This window comes from Balaenoptera ricei, chromosome 4, assembly GCF_028023285.1.
Source record: "Balaenoptera ricei isolate mBalRic1 chromosome 4, mBalRic1.hap2, whole genome shotgun sequence".
Lineage (NCBI taxonomy): Eukaryota > Metazoa > Chordata > Mammalia > Artiodactyla > Balaenopteridae > Balaenoptera > Balaenoptera ricei.
The window spans coordinates 150,677,172-150,694,709 of NC_082642.1; the positions used below are offsets into that span (position 1 = coordinate 150,677,172).

The 17,538-nt window shown below is 41.5% G+C and overlaps 1 protein-coding gene across 2 annotated transcripts in view; it reads left to right on the forward strand.

The window, feature by feature from the left end:
* Positions 1–17,538, forward strand: part of MRPS6 (mitochondrial ribosomal protein S6) — a 148,611-nt gene that overhangs the window by 121,946 nt on the left and 9,127 nt on the right. For both annotated transcript variants that reach the window (XM_059921491.1, XM_059921490.1), the window contains exon 2: positions 11,336–11,475. In XM_059921491.1, coding sequence (XP_059777474.1) covers positions 11,336–11,475 — 140 coding nt within the window. The remainder of the gene's footprint in view (positions 1–11,335; positions 11,476–17,538) is intronic.

A 17,538-nucleotide genomic window follows, 5' to 3' on the forward strand; every position in this document is an offset into this window, starting at 1 on the left:
TGTTTTTGACTAACAGGATATGCTTAACTTTATTATGTATCTCTGCCTTTATATATATATATACACACACATTATATATACGCATTATATATATATATATGCTGTTTTCCTTTTTGCAATGAAGATCTTATTTCTCCTTGAATTTTATTTCATTTTTTGGTTTAATCCTTTCTTCCTTTCTAGTTGAATTAAGTAGAGTTAGTAACTTCCATCTCTCATCTATCTTTCCATTTATTCTTTGATGTACGTATTCATCAAACATTTTTCGAATGCATCCTGTGTGCCAGGTTCTTTTCATCTCCAGCATCTAGTAAAGATGAATAGGAAGCAACCTTGAAGAGGCTTTGTTAGGGAAGGACATGTACTTCTAAATAATTACACTTGCAAGATAGGATTAGAGGAGGAAAGGCACACTTTTGCTAGGAAGTAGCTGAATCTCAAAGGGTGTTTTGATCCCTTCAGTTCCTCTGTGCTGTTATGCCCTTTCTCCTCCCTGCTCTTTGGAGCAGTGTAGTCCCGTAAGTACCTTCCTCCCACCACTTGAGTTAATACGCACCATTGCAGCGGCTTAGTTGGTGAAGACACTTTTGGTCTGTTGTTCAGCAAGGTATGCAAATCTGACTGTCTTGCCAAAGCCCAAGTTTCTGATTCTTTCTAGGCATATTTTAAAAAAATTTCTCTTAACCCAGTCAGACTGATATTTTTGCTAAACCCGTACACTGATGCTTAGAAGATTCACAGAATCTAAATCGGCTTTTCTCATAACCCTTTTGTCTCTACTGTCAACATCCTTTGCTGATTCTTACCTCCTTGGTCTCTCTGTCATTCCAGTGCTGTCCCCCTTCTACTCTCTGAACAGGATGAAATATAAGGCGGAGGCAGTGAACTGAATTGTGCATGAAGGAGAGCAATCAACAAGACAGGTACAGCTCCATGATGTCTACCTGATGCCTGCTCTCACTATCAGTTTCATGAGCTGTGGCATTTCATTTACTTGCTGCCATAGTAACCAGGACTCCTGCCAATCTTCTTGTTTCCCATCTTTTATTCATCTGTAAGTGCATCTGGAGGGGAATGAGGAGGAAAGAAGTGGAAATCTCCCAGTAAAAGGATTGTGGATTTTGGAATGTTCTCAGAATAGCAAACATGGGTACCTTAATTTTGGCATTTTCCCAGCTGTTCAGGCAGTATTAACCACAAGTAGTCACCTATTGTGATTGTGATTTCACATTCAGGGAGGGCTCCATTATTACTGTGAGAAAAGTGGAGCATTTATGTTCCTTAAATTAGAGTTGAAGGAGGTCATTGCTGAAAATCCTTTATAAACTACAGTTCAGCCAGAATCAATCATTCATCTTTGGAGTGATGAGAAGCTAGCCAGCTTCCTACTAGAATGTGGTTTTCACCTTTGTCCACACCTGGGGAGCTTTGAAAAATCCTAGTGCCCAAGATTTTTGAATCCCCAATAGACCAATAGAATCAAAATATCTGAGGATGAGACATAGGCATCTCATTTTAAAAGCTCCCCGGATGATTCTAATGTGCTCTAGAGGAATGCCTTGGTAATTCTGCCCTTTTCTTTGACTTACCCGAATCACAAAGGGAATGGTTGGTTATATGCAAATGAGCCCCCACTTTTGGCCTTAAATGGTCTCTGAATGACATTCTTTGAGTTGAGGCCTTGGAAAGAAGTAGGTTTATTAAGGAACAAAACTGCCTTATGGTTGAACTACTCATGTTTACTGATAACCTAGGCACATAAGTAATTGACAACTAGTAAATTCACGTGAAGTTGGATCTCATGTAATCATGACTTCCTTCTTGCTCTCTGTGTTCTTTAAATTTATTCATTTATAGCCTTTTGATACCAATGCCAGTATTTATGTCTCTGTGTGGACTAGCTGCAGGGGTCCCCTGGATGCCCATTGCATTTAAGGTAAGTCCAGTTAATGATTTAAAGACATTCTGCCTACCTTGCAGCTGAAGTTACTTTACCGATCATCCTATTATTTTTATATTTGCAAATTCAGCCATGCTACGAACTGTGACTCTACTTCATTTGCACTTTGCTGTTGGCACGGCATTAATCTATGCTGAATCTGGCAGTCGTTGGACCCTTATTCCTCTGATTTTTTTCTTCCATTCTTCCCTGGGTTCTTTTTATTTTCATCATATCGTCCAAAGAATACATTTTTGTGTCAGATTTCCCAGATCTCAAGAATCTGAGTCTTGGCTGTATGGTAATAGAATGGGCAGGCTCCTCTTATTTTTCGCATCATCTTGCTTTCATTGGCTGTTGTGTTTTCAAGGCCACAGTTGGCCTTTTCCTATCACATCTCTTTGGTCTGCTCTGATTCTAGAAGCAGAGATCAGAGATCTCTGGGCTCCTGACTTCAAGATTCCAGTTTTTCCTCTGATTCCCAAGAGACAGAGCAGCCAGTTGTAAGAGCTCATGATGCTGGAAGTATAACTTACAAAGCTCTTTCATTAACCACTGAAAAGCTCTCCATCTATACCTCCCTGATTATTATATTTTTTAAAACGTATATGGATATGGAATCAGTATGGATATGGCATGAGTTCTAAATGTTGAGGCATAGTTTCAGGGCTTTGACACAGAATTCACAAACTGTGGCATCTAGTAAGATAGCAATTGGCATAGACTCAGGGGAAGAAATTCTTCTTAAAACAGAACAAAACTGAATTCGCTCCCACCCCCACCCCAAAAGTTTTTAAATCACCTTTTCATTGCTCATTGTGAGAGAAATCAGATAAAGTGCAGAAAGCAGAGAATAGAATACTCCTCTCATCTTACTACCTAAGGAAAACTGGTATCGTTTAGCTGCATATTCATCCAGACTTTTAAAATATATGTATCTTAGTACTTTTTTTCTTTTGGGAAAAGCTGGACTGACCCTACAAGCTGGGTTTTTTCTTCATTTTATTATTATAATATTTTCATGTCAGTATGTAAGGGTCAGCATTCCTTTTGTTTTAATGGCTGCGTAGTACTTGTTCAATCAGTAAAAATATTTTATTGAACCAGACTCCTATTAATGAAGAACTACATTTCCATTTATTCACTATCCTAGTAATTTTGTGGTATTTTCATAGCTAAATCCTTGTGCGTGGGTATGACAGTTTTCATAGAGCAATTTCCTAGAAGTGGCTGTAGCATTGAAGGCATACATATTTTAAACTAATATATATTGCCAAATTGCCCTCCAGAAAGTTTACATTTTTACCAAAAGTGTGTTTGAAGAAACTAAATCTTAATGTTCTAGGCAAAAAAAAAAAAAATTGCCACGAGTGGAAAAAAGCAATGGCTTCTACCTGTACCGAGTACAGTGTCCACATTGATTCTGCCCCAAATATAAATTCCATCAGAACCTTCTTAATCCAGACCTGCTCTGAGAGGACCCTAACTAACGCTCCTTCTACCTTTTGAAGAGGTGTTCTTCAGCCTTTAGAGTCTGGCTGAGGTCTGCCATCTCCAAACCACCAGTCAGAAGTGTTTCACCCTCCCTTTATTAGTTACTTATGTGTGTCTGCATATCTACATCACAGACTTCCAAAGGGCAGGGACTTTGTGTTTCATATCCCCGTGGCTATCCTTTTGGAGGTGGATTTCACAGTGAGCAACTTGGAAATACTTGTCTTGAGGGAGGCACTTTGAGAGGAATGTTTGTGGATAGCTATTAGGTTGAGCCTTAAGAAATGGTCAATATTTGGACTGTTCTTGATCCTCCCAAATGGCAGTTTCATAAGGTTCAACCTATATTTCTGATACCCACAGAGTTTGGTATATTTATAAGATATCATCCAGTTTGTTCTCACTCCATTTCCAGATGTGGATGTATACTATACACCTTCTCTTTTACAGCTGATTTATGCCATTAAGATTATTTTAAAATTGTTCTGCAATGGAGAGTTCTAGATGCCCCCCCATAATTGTTTCTCATGAAGATGAGTGTGTAAATTGAATATCATATTCATGAGTGCTTTTCACTAAGTACGTGCTTCAGCAACTCTTAGGGCTCTATTGCTTTAACGGTTAAATGACCACTTGATATGTCTGAACTGTGAATTTGCAGTATTTAACATTATTTTAAAATTTTGAGATATTTTCGGTTTGCAGAGTACACAACAGTGGCTTATAAAAAGAAACAGTTTTTCACCTCATTAAAGTATTTGTTACTTTCCCAGTGCACTTGATGTGTATTGGTTCCCGTCTCTTCTTCTCCTGTCCTCTGCCCCGCTTTTTAAAGTCTGTTAAGCCTTTGTTCATAGTTATTTTATAGTTTTTAAAATAAATGGTTTAATGATTCATGGGCAAAGTAGTAGAGCAGTTAAAAGATCTCAAGTGTTTTCTATCTTTGACCTTTAAAAAATCTTTAAGAGTTACTTTTCTAGTCACTTACCTACAAGTTATATAGTGTATAATAGTCCATTATAGGTAAGTATAATCATGTTCCAGCATGTATTTATGTATCTTTACTTTTTTTAGTGTTGTAGGCTTGCCCTTACTGAATTTTATTCTAATTTTTAAAATAGCTTCTGTGCTTATTAGTAATTTTTATCCTTAATTACTGGGAGGACTGCAGCTCTTGATTCAATAAATTGTGGGGCAAAGAGGTTCTACTGAGTCATAAAAATATTTGATAAAACAGTTCCCATGGAATCATTCCCAAAGTTGGGCTCTGTAGATGTTAGGCAGCGCTGGCACCTCACACGTTTTGAGGTAGGTGGTGTCCATTCTCTTCTTCCAACTGAGGTCTGCTAGTGACAGAGCTTTCCCTGGAAGCTGGTTCTTCTGTTGAAAGCTGTGCTCACAGATTTTCTTTTTCAAATTGCTGTGAGACTCTCAATGCAGAATTTCCAGGTACATTCTCTCTATTTGGAAATGTAAATTTCAAGGAAATTTTCTTAAGGAGATAAACCTTGGAATTAAGATGCAGCGTTGATTGGGAAAGGCTTTTACATTTACATTTTCACAGGTTTTGACAGTTTTCTGACCTGGCTCTGCCTTCCCTAAATCCTACTTGCTGCTGGGAGTTGCACTACTCTTTGTAGAGTGAGAAGGGTGAGGTGTAGGTAGATGCTTCACGCCATTAAATGTTGTGGATTCTATGTGGTTTTCATTTCCTGGTGGGTCGTGAGGGTGTTGTAGTGATAGCTGGGTGCACCCGAGGGCCACTGGTTCAAAACTGTCTTTGCCAGAGAGTCTAATTTACAAGATAATTTTGTTGAAAAGCTTCTCTCCTGGGATGAAAACAAGTTTAATTAGATTAAACACTGGTCATTGACCGATGGTGTTTATGATATTCCCATGAATTCTTAGCTTAAATAACCTTACTGAATGGGGATTTTATTTGAGGGGCAAGTAGAGATGTCCTTCCGTTTATTTTCCTCACCTCCTTGCTCTTTATTCTTTTTTATAGAAACTTTGCCCATTAGAATCCCTAGAACTGCAGTTTGCCAAATGTGATCTGAGGAGCCTTGGACTTCCCAGAGACCTTTTCAGGGGATCACTGCAAAAGCAATAGTGGGTAAAACAGCTGGTGCCTTCATATAAATCTAGGCACCACCACCAAACTTTACTAGTAGTGTATTCCTCACCACCATGCAATTGTAGTGTTTGTAAAAAGGCGGTTTCACTTCAGAATGTCCTTCAGAATGATGAGTGGTGCCAGAATAGTATTGGAATTTAATCTCAGCAGGGGCTTTAGAAGTCGAAAAGTCTAACCTCCCACCCGGTGCAAAGATTGATATGATGGTCATCCCATATCTTTGCATTTCGAGTGATGGGAAGGTCAGTTCTTTACAAGGCAGCCTATTTCACTCTCATATAGCTGCAATTTTCAGAAATGTGTTCTTGTTTATACATCAGTGCTCTGTCTCTCTGTAATTTTTACCTTTTGATTCCAGTTTCTCAGTGTCCAATCAAAATAAAACATACCTATCTTTTACATAGTAGCCCTGCAAATATTTGAAGTTAGCTGTTGGGTTTTCCCTAAGTCTTCTTTTGTAGCCTGAACACCAGTAGGTCCAGTAATTAATAATAATAAGATCAAAATTTGGTTTTAGTTTTGTCTAGGATGAACTTTCTTTTTTTAAGTATTGTTTAGTGTAAATTCTTTGGATAGTATTATGTCTTATCACAAATAATTAGAACAATCCAAGTTTAACATTTATGTTTATGTATGTTTGTACTTTATATTTCTGAAATACATGAAATATTTAGTTTCACTTCTACTGGATGAATTCTGGATTCTTTTGAACTGTAGTATTGGTATTAACAGCGTTTTGGCACTACATGAAATAAACAGAAAAGCGCTAGTACTGTAATGTTGCTTCAGTATTACGGTCACTACCCTGATAGTGAGGTATGTTGTATATGAAAAGTGGCTTCAAATTGTATTAGAGAAACGAGGAAACTTCCAGTCCCTCAGGGGGGAAAATGAGAGTAAGTAAGCAAGAGACCCTCTTGGGGAGGTACATTTGATACGCTAATTTATTCAATGACCATTTCTAGCGCCTGCTCCATGATATGGACTCTTGTAGATTTGGGGAGTACAGTTGTGTACAAGATAGACAAAAGTGCTTGCTCTCCTGAAGCTTACATTCCCGTGATGAAAGGATATTCATAAATTGCTGTGTAGAAGTAAATGAGAATGACATAAAGAGTCCCTGAGGTGGGCGGGGCACTTTGGGGTGATGAGGATATCAGAAGAAAAGAGAGAGACTTTTTAAAAACTTTGTGCCCCCAGGATATTTTGAGAATTGTGACATAAATGTTATTTGTGAGAGGCTTATAGAGACAGAAAATTTGTTGAGAACCACTAATTTAGCACATGAGGGAACTGAGGCACAACTTTTATTTATTTATTTTTTTTAATGTTATATATTTTATTTTTTTTTTATTTTTTATTTTTTAAACATCTTTATTGAGGTATAATTGCCTTACAATAGTGTGTTAGCTTCTGCTTTATAACAAAGTGAATCAGTTATACATATACAATATGTTCCCATTTCTCTTCCCTCTTGCATCTCCCTCCCTCCCGCCCTCCCCATCCCACCCCTCTAGGTGGTCACAAAGCACCGAGCTGATCTCCCTGTGCTATGCGGCTGCTTCCCACTAGCTATCTATTTTACATTTGGTAGTGTATATATGTCCATGCCACTCTCTCACCCTGTCACATCTCACCCCACCCCCTCCCCATATCCTCAAGTCCATTCTCTAGTAGGTCTGTGAGGCACAACTTTTACATGGATAAATTTTAATAAGTTATTATTAAATTTAATAATTTAAAGAGTTGCATAGCATTAGTGAAGGAGCTGCGACTGGAGTCCAGTTTTCCTAGTTCCCGTTCACATTCATTCACTGTTTCTTTTCCATACTTTTTTTGTCCAAGTGAACGTTTTTGGCTCTCCAATCTGTGCTGTAACAGAATTGTGTTTCATTGACATATGGTGGGTTGGAGGAAAGTCTTAAGGAGCTGCTTTCAGATGGGGTGAGAGAAGCCCGTAAGGAGCACATGCGCACAACCTCTCTTAGAATAGTTGGAATTAAAGGGTTCAGAGACCTTGTAAATGAGAACTACGCCAGCAAGATCGTGTGCTTCCTGCAGACCATATGTTTTTACAAATCGAACATTGTGCTGTGTTGAGCAGAGCTTTTTTTTTTTTTCTTTTGGAAGCCTAAAATTTTTATTTTAATAGACTTAGAAGTTTCACCAGTGAGGGAAGTTGAAAGCCTGGATTGATTAGATTAGGAGCTTGGTGGGTGGAATGGTGATTTTGTAGAATCCCTTCTGAATCCTGTGTTGATTTGAACAGTCAGGCTGATGTTCCTTATTAGGTTGGCGCCCTGTGTTTCTACCTGAGGACCCATCCCATGGGGAACTCACTGTCTGTAGCTCAGTGGCCCAGGCTCATGGTATTATCTGTGGTACATTTTAGGGTGAGTGGATTGAGGCCTTGCCAGCTTCCCTCAATCCATTACACTGTAGAGCAGAGGTTGGCCAGATAGTAACTAGTGTAGACTTTGAGGGTCATATAGTCTCTGCTGTAATTTCAAGTCTGCTTTTAACATGAAAACAGCCATGGACACTATGTAAATGCCTGAGCTGGCTGTGTTCCCGTAAAACTTTATTTGCAAAAGGAGGTAGTGAGCTAGATTTGGCCCACGGGCCCTGGATTGCTGACCCTTGACTTAAGAGTTATGTGGTAGGTATATGGGACAAGTTGAGCAGCTCCCTTAATAAACAGGAAGTCTTTTAACCCCTCCTTCATCTTTTTAAACTTTTGGGTAATTTGAATTACAGTGAAATGAATGTGGCCATTCAGTCTGCAATTTGACCTTGACATGCCGAAGTTAAAATGTGTTTTGATATTTTCCCAAGTTACATTCTTGTTAGGTAGCCTTTCCCCTTTTTTGGACAGAAGCAAATCTTTTATTATACAAGCTCTTACTTCAGAAGAGCATGCTCCATGTTTCATACTGTAAACTCTTCAGTTGGAATTTAAACAAGAGGCATTGAGATATATTCCTTTTTAATCAGGCAAAACTGAATTAAAATTTATGATTTGGGTAGCTAATCAGCAGACTGTAATCAAAATGTGTGTGTGTGTGTGTGTGTGTGTGTGTTCTCCCTTACCCATTCTTTATTTGGATACACTGTTCATCTACTTATCATAAGTTTATTGATGCAATACCGAGTCAAGAAATAGCATTTTTAATGAAATGAAATATTACCCTGCTGTTAGTAATGAGGTTTCTGCAAAATACTGAAATGTCTGTGAACTAATGAAATGTGAGAAGAATTTAGGCTCTGTTTGATTTAGAACTATATAAAAATATTTGTTTACAATCATGAGAAATTGCCATAGACTTTTTACCTAGTTAGTGTTAATACAAAGAGATTTTGGCCCTTATTTTTGTTTTCAGGAAGTTTCTGTTTATCATAAGGCTGGTTAAATATATAAATACACATAATTTTCAGTAGGAATTTAAAAAATCCCTAATGGGCTACAATATGAAATAAAAGTAGAAATTTTATTTCTAAACCTTAAACTAGTACTTAGTGCATTCACAGCATTTTAGCAGTATTTGTCAGAAAGAAAATATACAGGTATATAGTAGATTTTCTTCAGTTACTAGAGTGCACACTTAAAATTGTTCTGCAGTTTTCTTTTCATTTGATCCAAAATGAGCCACTGGAAGGTAGCCTTTTCTTAAGTTCACTCCTGCATTGAAGATTTCTCTGCTTGCATTTCTTCATTTATGTCTGAGGAGAAGTACTCTTTTCCTTGCCAAGGTGTCCTCTGGCCTCCTCCCCCGATTTGACTTTTGTCAGTGTTCCTTTTCTTTGCATCAGGCTCTTCCACTTGTTAACTGTCATGTAATCTCAAAGTCAGGACATCTCTCAGAGGCCCAGTTTCCAAATCTATCAACCTTCTTGGCTTCCTTTTTTTTTGTGTGGTGAAGATTAAATATGTACCAATAAAACACTAGATCTGTGTTGATCACGTAGCAGTTACGCAGCAAATCATGTTGGCCATCGATGATGATATTTAAAACATCCTACATTTTATCCTTCGACTGGTTCATTCCCCTTTAACTGCTAACTTCCTTGTGTTTTCTCTCTCCTCAAACATTTTACTCAAATTTGTTTGCCCCTCAGGCTCTAGAACTTTCTCTTTCCTTCACCTCTACCTTTGCAATCTAGCTTTTAGCCCCATCTTGCTAAGTGACTGTGCAGTCACCGTGCTGTGGTTTTTTCTTCATCTCCATCCTGTCATTCTGGAGGCTGCCTCTTTCCTTAGTTTCTGTGACAAGGCAGGTCTGGTTTTCCTTTTGCTGTTTGCTTCTCTGACTTTGAGTCCTCTTGTCCGCCCCCAAATGTTTGCACTCCCCCGGGTTCTGTTGTTGGTCTCTTTTCTTCTCACCCCACACCCTCCCTCAGTGCTCTCACTCCTCCCAGGGTTTCAGATAGCCCTTCTCTGCAGATGACTGTTAAATGTGTAATTCTAGCCTGCCCTGTTGTTTTGAGCTTAAGGTTTATATCTTGAGAGGTCAGCCTGGAGGAACTGTGGGCATCTCAGACTCAGCATGTCCTAAACCAGAGTCATCTTTTGTGTCCCCAGCCAGCTTGTCCAGATTTCCCTTTAGCTGTTAATAATAACCCCATTCTCCCAGCCACCATGTTTGGTGCCCCTCTTTTGCCACGCCTCTCCCTCATTTTCCACATTCCGTTAGTTGTGTCTTCTCAAGTTTACCCCTATAAAGTGTCTTTTCTTCCAAAAGTTTTTGGTGTATACATGTGCATAGAGGGCTGTCTGGAAGGAAATACACCAAAATATTTAAAGTCTTTTATCTCTGGATGATGGGATTTTATATTGTTTCAATTTTGTTTTTTAGTAACAGATATTGATTGTTTATATACTTGGACCCAACCTACAATCTTAACTTCTCAGTCCTCCTTGTCCTGAACTTCATCGGATGGGACTCCTAGCTGTTTCCTCAATACTTTCTTGTCTCTGCTCTTTTACTCAATGCTTGGTTTGTTTGTTCTTTGCATCTCCCGTTGTCATTTTCCAGGGCTCCCCTTGAGACCGCTTTCTTTAATGGAACCCTTCTTCCAACTGAATGTGCTTTCTCTTCTCATGAGCTCTCTGGTCCCTATGTCACTTCTGGTGTTCTGCTCTGGTCCCTATGTCACTTCCGGTGTTCTGCCTTCTGGTCTTCTTACGTGGGTTTTTGAGTTCATGTCTTTATTAGATTGTAAGCTCCATGCGGGCAGAGATTGGGTCTTACTCATCCTTTCTCCCTTTTGGTTACAATCTCTCAGTTTTTCTTTGGGAGACAACCCCTTTTCCCACTGGCTGTCTATGGTTTTGGTGAGATGGTCAATCAAAGTGTCCTGCCAAGAGGATGCTCTTTCCCTGGAATTTGAATTTTGAATCATGGGCTACAAGGACTGACAGTGATTGGCGCTGATTCATCCTGGCCAAGGTGCTCTGAAGACAACACTCATTAGTTCCTGCCTCCCAGATCCCTGGAGCTGCTCTGGTCCCTGAACTCTCCGAGGCCTGCTGCTTCAGATTTTCCTTCGTATCTGTGAGCTATCTCATATCCTTACGATAAATGTGTCTTTCTCTTTTTTTTTTTTTTAAACTTTAAGTTAGCCAAAAGTAGTTTCTGTTGCTTTTACCCAAAGATCCCTACCAATAGAGCTGTTATGATTGGAACTGACCACACTTAATCATTCTAGTTCTTACATTGATTCTGATGTGTTTTTTTCTTCTTTTTAAAAACAAAAACAAAAAACAGCCAGAGACCGCTGCTGCTTTGAAGCGTACACTAGAAACCCTGATGGACAGAGGGGCTGTGGTGAGGAACTTGGAGAACCTGGGCGAGCGTGCGCTTCCTTACAGGATCTCCGCCCACAGTCAGCGGCACACCAGGGGAGGGTAAGTCCTTCGTGAGTCACTGGACACGTGCCTTTGGTGGGCTCCTTAAGGAGCGCTGTGTAATTCATCTCAGGAGTTATTAGACGCTCATAGTCAGATCCCCACTGTGCCAGGTGGTGTGCAGGTACGTACCCCAGCCATGTTGTGTTGCAGATGGAATGCATTTATGCTGACTCACAATAAGCTAATCAGAGCCCCAAAAGAGGTCATGCCAGCAGTAACACATTATTTATAAGCTTTTGATTGTGGGAAACTTTTCTCATCAACTTAAGCACTGTTTTCCCCTGGCATTTCTTTAACTTTCGCCTTTAAAACACCTCATTGAGCAATGTGTTGTCCACCTACTCAGTGCTTCCTTTGTAAATATGAAGGTTGCAGATAACAAGCAAAATGTACTTCTTATTACTAATGTGTATAACCAGAGCCTAAAATCCCCAATAGGAAAATGGTTTTACCTATTCCAGCCAATTTTAATCACAAAAGTAATCGGACTTTTTTCTCACATAGTATATAGCAAGTTCCTCAAACATGTCAAGGATTTGATTTTATAGAGATACCTATCTTTGTAGAAATTCTTCGAGGTCAGTTTGTTTGTTGGGTTGGTTTGCCGCTTCTCTAAGCTTATGCCCAAGGTTTCTGGTTTGGAGGAAGAATCTTATTTTGTTGGGTTTCCTAGAAGTAGGTGATAAAGAAATGGGAATCAGTTTTTAGCATAGCAGGGAAAGTCCAGGACTAGGAGACTTGATTCTCCTTCTGGGGCTCCCTGCTGTGTGACCTAGACCAAGTCACTTAGCTTCCTTGGATACTGAACTCAGGTGGTCGTTCTCCCATCCACTTTGTCACAGTGATCAAATGAAATAACCTCTGAAGATGTGCTCTGCGAACAGTACTGGGTGTTGTACGATGCCGCTTTTAGTCATGTGGGGCGAGCAGCCTTGTGCAGGTTTGCTACATGTGATGGGCCCGAGTAAAGTCACACCTCACGCCAGGCTTTCTTACTGCTTGTAAACCTTCTGCCGAGATGTGGCACAGACTGCACGTTTCTTTTTATTGCTTCACCTTGTTTTGTGCTAGTGTTCAGCTTCTTGAGAGCACCTCTGAAGAGTGTGCCTGAGGTGTTGCTAGGCAACCTGAAATGCTCGGTGGCTTATTCCTCTCCACAATCATAACAACAGTAAGCGATGGAGACTGTGTGTATAACATTTTTTTAAAACTTAAACCAAACAAAGGGGTTTGGTTTTAATAGCAAGGCTATGAATCCTTTTGCCTTTTTTTTTTTTTTTTTAAGAGAAGCATATAAACTTTGGCCAAGAGTTATTAGCCAGGTTCTGTGATGGAAGGCACTGAACAGGGAGAGAAGGCAGTTTCCTCATTATGTGCTTTCAGGGATGCACAGTAGGAATGCTTTCTTCTGCCCCCTTTCCAAGTAGAGGATTCGACCTTGTTGAGGGCTAGTGTGACCAGCATCCTGGAATTTGCATTTCTCACAGTGCGTGGGTAGCGCTGCTGCTGCTGCTGTGAGGGCCACGCTTTGAGAACTGCCGCATTAACTCATCTAGTTTTCAGGCCTCTGTGTGCAGTGCTGGGGTAGGGTGGTACTCTTTCTCCTTTATGGATGGAATAAACTCAGATCTGGGAAGAGCTCACCTGGAATCAAGCCAGAGCTGCTGACAACACCAGACCTACATTCCAGATTCCTGACAAGGTGCCGGTGCCCCACCAAGGGCTGTGTTGCCGTCACTTAGTTCATTTATAGTTAAGGATTTTATTTCTGGGTGGTTTTTCTGTTTGTTTGTTTTTTTACTTTCAGACTCCTCAGAGAAGGAGAAGCAGCATCCTTAAAATATATCATACTGTGTCTATTATACATCAACAGAAAAAGGTGGTGCCTAGCCCCAGTGTGGGAGGTTCATGTTTTAAGTTTGCTTTTCTGAGGATAAATCAGTATCTGGTATTTATTTGCTTGAGGTAGTGTTTTCCAAAGTGTGGTCTCTGAAATGCTAGTGATACAGATATGCTCCACCAAAAATGGAGGGTGTGTGTGATCAGTCAGATGTGGGAAGCCTTAAAAAAAAAAGTGAAAAGAAGGGACTTTCCTGGCAGTCCAGTGTTAAGACTCCGAGCTTCCGCTGCAGGGGGCGCGGGTTTGATCCCTGGTCAGGGAACTGAGACCCCACGTGCTGCACATACCGTGCAGCGCGGCCCAAAAAAAAAAAAAAAAAAAAAAGATGTGGGAAGCCTTGCGTGATCTAATCCTTCTGGAAATTCACAACACACCTTAGCGTATAAATGGTGAGAAGCCCTTCCATAAGATGCCCTAGTTTGTCAATTTTACTTGACCATGTCACTTTTGTTTTTGTAACACTCATTAATGTTCTTCACAGTGGCTTTTGGTAAATGAGACGAGGGGCTAGTATAGTTGGGAGTTCCCTGGTTTGGAGATTTAAAATTGAGTGGCGTGTCAGATGACTGCGTTGTGGAGCTTAAGTTTAGTCTGATATTCCCTTAGCTGCAGCCGGTCCTCCCACTGGGGTCACTAACCCCAGTGATGTTTGTAGTAGGCGTTCTGTTCACTTGTCAAGTTCTTTTTGTGCACTGACATAGCCACAGAAGGCATTACAAGCATGTATGAAGGAGACTATGTGCCAGGTTAGGTGCTGGGAAGGTTCACTTTTATGAAGTGGTTGAGAAGAAACAGGGTGGACTTGTGTGTTATGCATTTATTAGCGTTCAGAAGTTTTTGGCTCTTTTCAAACAGCCCTGGAGGCCATGAAACGTATCTGTAATTGTGGTGGGGCACTGGTTTGACTCCTGAGGTTGATATGTTGAGAGCCAGTTTTTTAGCTGGCTAACGAGTGAGCCCTAGATGCCCTCCATGAATCCACATTGCACTGTGGTGCTGTTGGTTTTAAGTGTTGCTTTTACATTTTGTGGGAAGAAGTGGTATATCCTGGTGGTATTCCTAGGTCTCAGGATGGTTCTTATGATCGTTGTGGTTCTTGATCTCAAGGAGTTTTCACTTGAATCAAAGACATGCCTGCATATGGCTAACCTAGGCACCAGCCAAGCGGGTGTAAACACAGGGGCCCAGCACGGAACGGTCCCTCTGACCGAAGCTGACAACCAGGCGTCTCTCTTGCAGTTACTTCCATCATGTTGAGTGACTGCCTCCCATCTCACCTCCTTCCCCCAAATCCATACCCCTGCTACACACATGCCAAGTAGGCCTGCCCGAAAGAAGAATGGACTGAGAGAGTGCTTAGGTAGGAAAGATAGTGCTACTTTAGGGTTATTTGGGAAGCTTTCCAAAAGGAGGAGGTGGTACCTTGAAAGTGGTACCTGGTGTTTATTATTATATCAAGTCTGTTACCAGTTTATGCCAAAAAAAATATCATCATTATATTCCAGATATTAACTTAGTCAGTCCTGACTTTGGGAACAGGTTACATTCCAGGAATTTGTCTGTAGGTTTATTGTTTATAACTGGGAACCTATTTTCCCATTGGAACAACTTGTTCCCAGGCTGATCCACAGAAACTTCCTTAAACTCATAATCTCTGAGGGTCAATAGAATTGGACGAGTCATTTATGTCCCCTAGGGACAGGGAAGAGTTGACCGGATGCCCTGTTGCTGTTTGGGCCAGGTTGGGATGGTTGGGTCTTCGGACCGTTTTTCCCGATGGAGGCTTCTGGCCTCACTCACCACCCATTTCACGAGGCAGCACCTGGAAACCACTGGAGCATGATTAGGAGCTGGGGGTAGAGTGGGGGGTTGGGGTGGGGATGGTCTTAGAGGGGCTGGGATTTATTCTCAGCTCTGGATTTGCTTTGGTCTCCTGGGGGCCCCCCCAGATTATCTTTCCTTTGTGCTTTCACATGCTCACCTTTGTACCCTCATCAGCTCTCTGGGAAAGGCAAGGTTGTTGCTGTGGAAAATTCTTTCTGTGTCCCTTGGTGTCTAAAAGGGGACAGTGTTACATAGGCAGAAGGGAGTCAGTGCTCATTTAGACCCTTGCTCAGAAGGGGCAGGTTTTTACTGACTCATAGTATCAGTCACCCTCTGCCAGAACTGCCTCAGCATCTGCCTCCAGGGCTGCACAGACTGGTTTAAGGCTCTCTTTCCACTAGATGGGGCTGGACTGAGACTAAGAGGGATTTCTGGTGCAGGAGGGGGAACCTTAGAAGAAACCGTAGTCTGTGTTGCAGCGACGGGCTTGTGCCTGTTTGGAAAAGGATGCCCCACATTGCTTTGACTGTTTTTACCACCTCTGCTTTCACGGCAGTGCGATTGGGCTGGCTTCAGAATGTGTGTGTATGAGACCTCTTAAGTAGTGAAGGAGGTTTTTCTTGCCTGTTTTGTCCCTCCTTTGTCTGCCCTCATGCATTTAAAATGTGAATAGGTGCTTATAGCAAAGATCTGCTGGTCTACATATAAGACGCCCTTCTGTTTACGGGTAAGCAGAATGATAAAAATAACTGGCTCTGTGGTGAATCAGTGGAATTTTACTGACTTGCTCTCCAAATGTGTCTGCAGCTAACTCCAAGAGTGCTGGCACCCTCTCTAGAGGAGACTGATTCTCCTGTGCAGTTTTCTCGTTCGCTAACGTTTCCATGTTCTTGTGCTTTCCTGCCAGCGTTAAGCCCAGGCCAGCACCCTGACGCCGCTCGTGTAGGTGCTTCACGATGGGGTTTCAGGGCAGGGCTGCTGTGTGGCCTTGGAGGTTTCTTTTTAGTGGCAGGGTCCCAAGATTTGTGAGAACTCTGCAGCAGGTTTGGTGGTTTTTAAAATGTATGAGACCCAATGGATTTTAAAAAAGGAATGGGGCTTTTCCATGCAGAGGCTATCTTGGTTTTAAGGAGAATAATTCACTGCTTCAGTGAAGCCTGAATCCAGCAAGGTTTAACCGATACAGTCTAGGAACTGGCATTCAAACGGATCTGTTTCCTATGTTCCAAAAGGCTTGAAGAGGCTTCCTGGCTGCAAATCCCTCTCCTCTCCCTCCCCCACCCCACTCACAGGGAGCCACTGAGCGCTTCAGTGGAAATTTCCACTCGTCTGCGAGGGGGAGGGCGAGGCTGTGAGTGAGTGTGTGACGGAGAGAGACAGACAAAGAAAACTCACATTCAAGCAGGCACTTTCTATGGACAACTTGTAACTGTAGGGTGAAGACAGAAGTGAAATAAAAACCAAATACAACCTTTAGCGTTTAGGAGCGTTGCAAGAAGCCACTGGGGGGTGGTGAGGGCTGGCAGGCTGCAGAGCCTTGTGTCAGGAGGCCACTGAGTGGTTTGCTGGTCTTGTTGCCCCGAGAGGAGGGCTGCTGGCTCCCTCGTGAAGCCGAGCTGGGCATGGAGAATGCTTGGCGGCACTGGGCTCGGTCTGTCCTGGGCGAGCCCTTTCTCTGCGTCTTCTCAGATCTCTGGGGGGGGTTTCAGTCATGCAGTGGAGAGTTTTGTAGTGCGTGTCTTCAGAAATACAGAAAGGGTTAACTGCCACCTTCAAGACCACGTGGGCAGTTCTGCCTACGAGATGGTTCCCTGTTCCTCCAACTTTTGAACATGGGACTCTGTGATGAGAAATGCACTAGTGTACTAAACCTTTTTTGTCCTTTCTCTCCTTGCCGGTATCCATCATTTCCTTGCTTCTACTTCTGCAGAGTTGGTGCCACCTAAAATTCAAGTGGTTTTCTATAGAAAAGAGAGAAGCTGATGTCTACCTTGCGGGTGAAGTGATTCTATAATGAGAACCACATGTGGGACCTTGAAATGTCAGCACCACTGGGTTTTGTGTTGAAGGCGAGAGCAGTGCTTACCCTGGCTACCTGGTGTGCAGAACCATTCCACTGGTGCTACTGGACATGTGGTTGAAGGTGCTGGGAATGTAGACTGTAATTAGATTTGAGATTGCTAAACTGGATTTTTCCAAAATGATTGGTTCATATATTGATTTAATCACTGATTAAACGTGGAGATTGGAAAACTGGCTGTTTGGAGAACTTGATTTTTTTTTTTTTTCCTTATTGGAATGTCAGCTTTTGGGCATGTCTAGGCAGTTGCAATTAT